Source organism: Gymnoscopelus microlampas (genome assembly GCF_963454915.1).
Source record: "Gymnoscopelus microlampas genome assembly, chromosome: 21".
In the NCBI taxonomy this organism is placed as follows: Eukaryota; Metazoa; Chordata; class Actinopteri; order Myctophiformes; family Myctophidae; genus Gymnoscopelus; species Gymnoscopelus microlampas.
The window spans coordinates 42,673,062-42,682,074 of record NC_139958.1 but is presented as its reverse complement, the minus strand read 5'-3'; the positions used below and the strand labels follow the sequence as shown (position 1 = coordinate 42,682,074).

Genomic DNA, 9,013 nt, shown 5'->3' with positions numbered 1-9,013 from the left:
CACAATTTAATGTTTTGGTCACCATCATCATCGGTGTAAAGAAAAGTCTATGAAGTCTTATAACTTATAACTTACTAATAATATATCTATATATAGTCTTATACCTTTGGGGGATACCTTGGGGAGCCCGGGGGAACCCAACAGGTGACCCCAACAGCACATTATGGAAGGGCCATATGTGACGCTGAAGGAACATAGGGCTGAGGGAAGATAGGGTCTAATTTGGGATGAGGGAACATAGGGCTGAGGGAACATACAGTAGGGTCTAATTTGGGATGAGGGAACATAGGGCTGAGGGAACATGGGGTCTAATTTGGGATGAGGGAACATAGGGCTGAGGGAACATAGGGTCTAATTTGGGATGAGGGAACATAGGGTTGAGGGAACATAGGGCTGAGGGAACATAGGGACTAATTTGGATAAAATAAAATTGTTAGGGATTGAGGGAACATAGGGCTGAGGGAACATAGGGCTGAGGGAACATAGGCATGACCCCGTGGCAACAACACACTCTCTACTAAACCTTTCAACACGACGTTTTACACAACTCTGACAACTTACACACTGGTGAGTAATAAAGATAATGATTAATTATTCATTAAGAGAGACTAACATTTACATAAAAATGTATCCAACATGATCTTGCCCCATGGTCCACATGACGCTCGTCTGACGTCTGTCACAAGCGTCATGGCGCAACTTGTTCCTGGTGTTTGAAATGTCTGCATTTACAACCCGCACATCTACATGAACGTTCAGATTTCAAATATAAAGTGCTTACCCCACGGCCATGGATGTTACAAGTTAAAACGCCTGGGTCTAAGTACCCGTATCTCCGAGCCCTGAAACATTGTCATATCATGACATGAGTCATGATATGAACTATATGGGCTCCAAAACTTGGCCACAGAAGGGGGATGTGGTTATAGCACAAGTTGTATAAAGTTTAGTATGTTGTGTTCCAGACCCCATTCATTTTTCTCATAGATATTTCCAAAAATATTTATATCAATTATGTTCTAGAAACCTAGAAACAAGCCATCTAGGATCCTGGTGATTCATGACGTTTGATTCTGTGAAAAAAACATATTTTAAAACCATAAAACAAAGGGTATTTAAATATAGTATATCATATAATTAAATATAAAAACATTATTTTTCACAGAATGAAATATTTGAATACTATATTTTATGGTCATGAATCACCAGGATCCTGGATGGCTTGATTATAGGCTTAAATATTTTTGGAAATCTCTATGTGAAAATTGAATGGGGTCTGGAACGATGGAAGTGTTTTTTATGTTTAAATGTTTTACTGCATGATGTACAGCTCAAGAGTTGTAAGCTAAAAAGGGAAGTGGCCTGTTATAGTGCCACCATGATGCTAATTTTAGGGGGTGGAGGTTATTCATTGGCCTACTAGGAGTGTGTGAGCAAAGTTTCACGATGGTCAGTCCAGTGGTGTCAGAGATTAGCTGCTCACAGACACACAGACGGACCAGGGCAAAAACATAATTTCCCGCCAACTAAACAACATTTTTATCACTTTTATTCTCATTTTGTGTAGAAATGGCGTCTGCCAGCTGTCTCCTGTCTGAAGAGCAGTTCCTGTGTTCTATCTGTCTGGATGTGTTCACTGATCCAATCACCACTCCATGTGGACACAACTACTGCAAAACCTGCATCACACATTACTGGGACACTAAGGATGTGTGTCAGTGTCCACTATGTAACAAAACCTTCTATACGAGACCAGAATTCTCTGTTAATAAGATCTTCTCTGAGATGGCTGATCAGTTAAGGAAGTCAAAGCAGCTGAAAACACCTTCCAACACAAACCAAGATACTGCTAAACTAAAGGAAGTCTCCTGTGACGTCTGTACTGAGACCAAACTCAAAGCCCTGAAGTCCTGCTTGGTGTGTCTGACCTCCTACTGTGAGACTCACCTGGAGCCTCATCTGAGACTCACAGGGTTAAAACGACACAAACTAATCAACCCTGTAAAGAACCTGGAAGATTTTATGTGTAAGAAACATGACAGACCTCTGGAGCTGTTCTGTAAGACTGACCTCATGTGTGTTTGTCAGTTCTGCACCACAGAGTCAGACCACAAGTTACATCAAATTGTCTCTCTAGAAAAAGAATTTGAAGAAAAGAAGGCTGAGCTGGGAAAGACAGAGGCTGATGTTCAGCAGATGATCCAGGAGAGACAAGTGAAGATTCAGGAGGTCCAACACTCAGTAGAACTCAGTAAGAAAGATGCAGACAGAGAGATAGCAGACAGTGTGCAGATCTTTACTTCTCTGATCAGCTGTATTGAGAGAAGCCAGGCTGAGCTCATTGATGTGATTGAAGAGAAGCAGAAAACAACAGAGAAACAGGCTGAAGGCTTCATCAAGGAGCTGCAACAAGAAATCACTGAATTAAAGAAGAGAAGCTCTGAGCTGAAGCAGCTCTCACACACTGAAGACCACCTCCACCTCCTCCAGAACTTCACATCCATCAACACCCCTCCACCCATCAAGGACTGGAAAACGGTCAATGTCCTTCAGTCTTCATATGTGGGGACTGTGAGGACAGCTGTGGCTCAGCTGGAGAAGACACTCAGTCAAGAGATGAAGAATAACCTGCGTGATGCTGAGCTGAGGAGGATCCAGCAATATGCAGTGGATGTAAGTCTGGACCCTGATACAGGAAATCCCTGGCTCATCCTGTCAGAGGATGGAAAACAAGTGAGTCTTGGAGCCGTTAAAAATAGTCTCCCAGACAACACAGAGAGATTCTCTTCATGTGTCAGTGTCTTAGGAAAACAAAGCTTCTCCTCAGGAAGGTTTTACTATGAGGTTCAGGTTAAAGGGAAGACTGAGTGGAGTTTAGGAGTGGTCAGAGAGTCCATCAACAGGAAGGGACAGATAACACTGACCCCTAACACTGGTTACTGGTCTATAGTGTTGAGGAATGGAAATGAGTACACAGCTTATTCTGACCCTCCTGTCCTCCTCGCTATAAGAGAGGATGTCCAGAAAGTGGGAGTGTTTGTGGATTATGAGGAGAGTATGGTCTCCTTTTATGATGTGGAGACCAGAGTTCATCTCTACTCTTTCACTGGCTGCACCTTCACTGAGAAACTCTATCCATACTTCAGTCCCAGTCTTAATGATGATGGTAATAACTCAGCTCCTCTGATCATCTCTCCTGTCAATCACACAGATTAGACTGATCCTCAGCTTTACATGAAAGGTTAGTTTTCATGTAAGAATCAAATGTGTTTATAGAAGGGTTCATTTACAGGTTTATTACTAATGAAGAGATTGATGCAAGGTTTATTGTCAGTCAAGCTATTGAACTCTAACACATGCATTCTATTGAAACACAAGAACGTAACTTTACATGTCTGAATTACAACCAAAGACTATTGTGGTAAAATGAGTGTTTAATTTGATCAAGTATTTAGCATACATCCCTTTCTGTGAGACTGTAGAATTGTCGGTGTCTTTGGTTCAAGTATATTTGATGGCATTCAGGTTTAAATTAAACTTAACATTTTTGTTTATTAATGTGCAGGATTCATATCTATGAGGAATAAAACAACATGTTATTGTCAGTGTTGTAATACTACTACTATAGAACATTTAATTGAAACTGCAAAGTTTCTCAACACAGAGTTGCATACATTATTAAGTTTGCGAGTTTTTTTGGGGTTATGTTGTCAAGTTGATGAATGTATATTTTGGTTTACATCTACATCATTTTTTTTTGCATGTCTTGGATGTGCTACAGAAGAAGAGTTCTATGTTTGATACAGCATATTATTTGGTGGTTTTACAATAAATATTCATGGGAGCATTATCCAGTATGCAGACTCTATATTCCTGTCTTTCACCTGTCGTATATTGTTCCTTATTTGCTTGTTTTATGAACGGTATGCAAGTCAAAAATCTGATATAAATGATAGAAGTTATTTTACTACAGTCAGGAGTAGCCATGTGTTGTAGACAGACACAGTTTAACTGTCTGCACTTCTTGGCTATTCAAGCACATGATGTTAATGTTGACCTGTTGTTCAAGAGGAAGCCTGCTGCCAGGTGTGAATGGTGATTTGCATCTCTTTTGTTAACCTGAGAGACAACAGGCCTGGCCTTTGTCTTCTCTTACTAGCTTCCCGACCGGCAGGATACAGACAGATAGCGACACTGATCAAAGGAATTGAACTGGTGGGGGGATTCTCATTGACCCCCACCCACACGAACCGTCTGTATTGTAATGTGAACCTAGAGTATAAGAGTGACTGTAAATGACTTGTGAGAGAGTACTGACCACGCCTTGAGGCTGGGGGTCGGGGAGCTTCGGCTCCCTGGTTCTCTGATATGATGCTGTTTGTTTTGGTGCTGAATAAATGAATGATTCTGAACATGGATCCGGACGTCTTCTTCTCTTCTACACTTCTTTTAAACAGCAAGGCCTGGTAACCCGCAGTTTACTGCCTCAAATACACAACACACCTGTTCTTCTGTCTTGCACCTGGTATTTTATTGTTTGGATGTGCAGTAGGCTAGATGTATTATTTTATGTTAATGTATTATATTTATATTTGATCATTTTGATGTACAGTAGCCTACATGTTTTTGTAAACCTTCTGCCCTGCCACAGGAGCATTGTCATTGGCTAGTCAGTAGTATACAGTAGAGTGCTTTGGGTCGGGACCCCTAGGGGAGTCCCCAAATTATTTTAGGGGGTCCCCAGATGATTAGCTTAATGTGCAACATTGTTTTCTCACTCAACAGTAAACAAACAAATATACAGTCTAAGTGGATACAGGGTATCTGCACACTTATAAAGTTATAATTTAATGACTTTTAAGACCTTTTTAATACGTAAATGTCCAAACATATTATCTAAGAAAGAGGCAAACATTGTGAAAATAGCCGAACTACAAGCTATGGATAGGCTATTTTCATGATATTTATCTGTGGAACCGAGTGAAACTAAATGTATTTTTTTAGTGACACTACAGGTCACACAATGGACAATTGATATGCATTTAGGCTCATTCCTATGTTAATCCACCTGGTGTGAGTCAGGAGCCTTTGTAAACTTTGTTGAGGTGTGAATTTAAAGTCGTTTTAAATCTATGCGTGTGCCTGCGCATGCTCCTGGTCAAATAGGTTCCTGCACGACGTGCAAGGCCGTCCCATGAGCAATGCAACCCTGGGAACTCCTTATGTGGTTATGGCTGAGTCATGTTGACACGACATGACGTCAGAGGTCCCGGTCGCCTGCTCTCCCATTAGCTAATTTTAATATAAGATTAATACAAAACATATTTTAAATAATTATGTTCCATTTTATACTGTGCCTATTCGAAAATAGCCGATCTACAAGCTCACAGTCACAATGCAACACGTTAGAATTAGAGTGCTTGTTCTGTAACAGAAGCCTCCCTGTGAGCTTATAATAAAATCGGAGTACTTTACTTTGGAATTGTAAGTATATTTTGATGCCAATACAGAGTATTTTTTATATTGTTCTATTACTACTTTCACATAAGTAAAAGTTCTGAGTAGGCCTACTTCTTCCACCACTGGTGGTGTCAGTAAAGGGTTAACAGCTACAGCACAAGGAGGAGTTCCTCAGTGACGGAAATCTAGTGAAACGAAAGTTAACAGAGAAACTAGTTTGGTGGCAGCAACACACTCTCTACTAAACCTTTCAACACAACGTTTTACACAACTCTGACAACTTAAACACAGGTGAGTAATAAAGATAATGATTTATTATTCATGGAGAGAGAATAATGTTTACATTAAAATGTCTCCATCAAACAAAAGGCAGGAGGGTGCACACCAGTAAATGAGAGTAAAGAAAAGGCCGCTCACTCGTAACCACGATGCAGGATTTATTTGAGAAACCAACTTTTCGACCCAGCAAGGTCTTCTTCAGGGAATAACACAGTAGAAAAAACAACCTCACATTCATAAGGGAGGACACAGGCGATCTCCATTGAAGGTGCGCTTGCAATCAAGATTCAATCAAGTAGCCCTACTTGGGCAGGTAACAATGCACTTGTCAAAACAATGCACTTGTCAAATACATGAAGAAAAATGCTTCTAAATGTACAGAATATATTAAAGATATTAACGCCATGATGTGTAATAATAATATAAAAACTTGGCGAGCTATCATTAAGTACAGAATAGCCTATGTGTTTCAGTTAATATGACCCAGATCAGATTCACAACTAGTGTGCTCCTCTAACCGCAGATCTCTGCCAGGCCTGGTTGACTATCCAGGGCTTGCAAATCATAGCCAATTGATCGTAAAGGAATCTGAAAAATATGACAGATCCATCTCAATCACATGACTTGTGCCAATTTAGCAAAAACTGTGTTTTGAATAAAACGTTAAAATGTCATAATATCTTGTCAGGCGGAAATAGGCAAGGCCTAATAGTTGCATCATGAGCCAAGGAATCCAGGAGAAGTGTTTTTTATTTCTTTGATTGTTTTACTGCATGATGTACAAGTTCAAGAGTTGTAGACAAAAAGCAAAGTGAACTGTTATAGTGCCACAATGAGGCTATTTTGAAACATTTGGGATGGAGGTTCTTTCTTGGCCTATTGGGAGTGTGCAAGCAAAGTTTCACACTGATCAGTCCAGTGGTGCCAGAGATTAGCTGCTCACAGAAACAGACACACAGACGGACAAGGGCAAAAACATAATTTCTGGCCAACCAAACTAAATTTCTTTTCACTTTTATTCTCAGTGTGTAGAAATGGCGTCTGCTAGTATTCTCCTGTCTGAAGAGCAGTTCCTGTGTTCTATCTGTCTGGATGTGTTCACTGATCCAATCACCACTCCATGTGGACACAACTACTGCAAAACCTGCATCACACATTACTGGGACACTAGTGATGTCTGTCAGTGTCCACTATGTAAAGAAACATTCTATAAGAGACCAAAATATTCAGTTAATAAAGTCTTCTCTGAGATGGCTGATCAGTTCAGGAAGTCAAAGCAGCTGAGACAAACTTCCAACACAAACCCAGAACCTGCTGAACCAGATGAAGTCTCCTGTGACGTCTGTACTGAGACCAAACACAAAGCCCTGAAGTCCTGCTTGGTGTGTCTGACCTCCTACTGTGAGACTCACCTGGAGCCTCATCTGAGACTCACAGGGTTAAAACGACACAAACTAATCAACCCTGTGAAGAACCTGGAAGTCTTAATGTGTCAGAAACATGACAGACCTCTGGAGCTGTTCTGTAAGACTGACTGCATGTGTATTTGTCAGTTCTGTTTGTCAGAGTCAGACCACAAGTTGCATCAAATTGTCTCTCTGGAAAAAGAATTTGAAGAAAAGAAGGCTGAGCTGGGAAAGACAGAGGCTGAAGTTCAGCAGATGATCCAGGAGAGACAAGTGAAGATTCAGGAGGTCCAACACTCAGTAGAGCTCAGTAAGAAAGATGCAGACAGAGAGATAGCAAACAGTGTGCAGATCTTCACTGCTCTGATCAGCTGTATTGAGAGAAGCCAGGCTGAGCTCATTGATGTGATTGAAGAGAAGCAGAAAACAACAGAAAAACAGGCTGAAGGCTTCATCAAGGAGCTGCTACAGGAAATCACTCAGTTGGAGAAGAGAAGCTCTGAGCTGAAGCAGCTCTCACACACTGAAGACCACCTCCACCTCCTCCAGAACTTCACATCCATCAACACCCCTCCACCCATCAAGGACTGGACAAAGGTCAATGTCCATCAGTCTTCATATGTGGGGACTGTGAGGACAGCTGTGGCTCAGCTGGAGAAGACACTCAGTCAAGAGATGAAGAAGCTGCGTGATGCTGAGCTGAGGAGGATCCAGAGATATGCAGTGGATGTAACTCTAGACCCCGATACAGCACACTGTGCACTCATCCTGTCTGAGGATGGAAAACAAGTGAGTCATGGAAACATAAGAAATAATCTCCCAGACAACACAGAGAGATTCTCTCCATGTGTCTGTGTCTTGGGAAAACAAAGCTTCTCCTCAGGAAGGTTTTACTATGAGGTTCAGGTTAAAGGGAATTCTGAGTGGGATTTAGGAGTGGTCAGAGAGTCCATCAACAGGAAAGGAGCGATCACACTGACCCACAACAATGGTTACTGGTCTATAGTGTTGAGGAAAGAAAATGAGTACAAGGCTCTTGCTAGCCCTCCTGTCCTCCTCCCTGTCAGAGAGGAGGTCCAGAAAGTGGGAGCGTTTGTGGATTATGAGGAGGGTCTGGTCTCCTTTTATGATGTGGAGACCAGAGTTCATCTCTACTCTTTCACTGGCTGCACCTTCACTGAGAAACTATATCCATACTTCAGTCCATATCTTAATAATGGAAAGAACTCTGCTCCTCTGATCATCTCTCCTGTCAATCACACAGATTAGACTAATCCTAGGCTTTACATGAAAGGTTAGTTTTCATGTAAGAATCAAATGTGTTTATAGAAGGGTTCATTTACAGGTTTATTACTAATGAAGAGATTGATGTGAGGTTTATTGTCAGTCAAGCAGTGAACTCTAACACATGTATTCTGTATACCTATTCAAACACATGTCTGAATTACAGCCAAAGACTATTAAATTGAGCGCTTTTGAGCAAGTAATTACCTTGTAGTACTACTACTACTGTACAGAACATTTAATTGAAAAATACTTTGCAAGGATTGTTATGTTATTCTCTCTTTTATGTAGTATAAACATTAGTTATCAATTATAATTATTATAATTATTAATTAATTATGTGCAGATTGTTTTCTCAGTGCAGAGTTGCATACATTAAGTTTGAGTGATTTGGGGTTTTTGGGTTATATTGTGACGTTGATGAATGTATATTTTAATTGGTGTACATCTAACGAGGAATTGTGTCAACATGTTTTGCATGTCTGGGATTTGCTAGAGAAGATGAGTTAACTTCTATGTTGAAACAATGACAATACATAAAATATTATTTGGTGGTTTTACAATAAATATTCATGGGAGCATTA

General features: G+C 40.6%; 2 protein-coding genes across 2 annotated transcripts; both read left to right on the top strand.

Moving 5' to 3' along the window:
• Positions 1-1,561: 1,561 nt before the first annotated feature.
• Positions 1,562-3,459, top strand: LOC311038099 (E3 ubiquitin-protein ligase TRIM21-like). Its single transcript, XM_084047441.1, has one exon. It carries the CDS (start codon positions 1,570-1,572, stop codon positions 3,214-3,216), a length of 1,647 nt encoding a protein of 548 aa, XP_083903567.1. The 5' UTR covers positions 1,562-1,569; the 3' UTR covers positions 3,217-3,459.
• A 2,202-nt stretch (positions 3,460-5,661) lies between these two features.
• Positions 5,662-9,013, top strand: LOC311038100 (zinc finger protein RFP-like). The gene is made up of 2 exons (XM_084047442.1): positions 5,662-5,751; positions 6,765-9,013. Exon 2 carries the CDS (start codon positions 6,774-6,776, stop codon positions 8,412-8,414), a length of 1,641 nt encoding a protein of 546 aa, XP_083903568.1. The 5' UTR covers positions 5,662-5,751; positions 6,765-6,773; the 3' UTR covers positions 8,415-9,013.

Excerpts from the sequence above, each read along its gene's own strand:
- LOC311038099 (XM_084047441.1), top strand. The coding sequence starts at position 1,570 with ATGGCGTCTGCCAGCTGTCTCCTGTCTGAAGAGCAGTTCCTGTGTTCT.
- LOC311038100 (XM_084047442.1), top strand. The coding sequence starts at position 6,774 with ATGGCGTCTGCTAGTATTCTCCTGTCTGAAGAGCAGTTCCTGTGTTCT.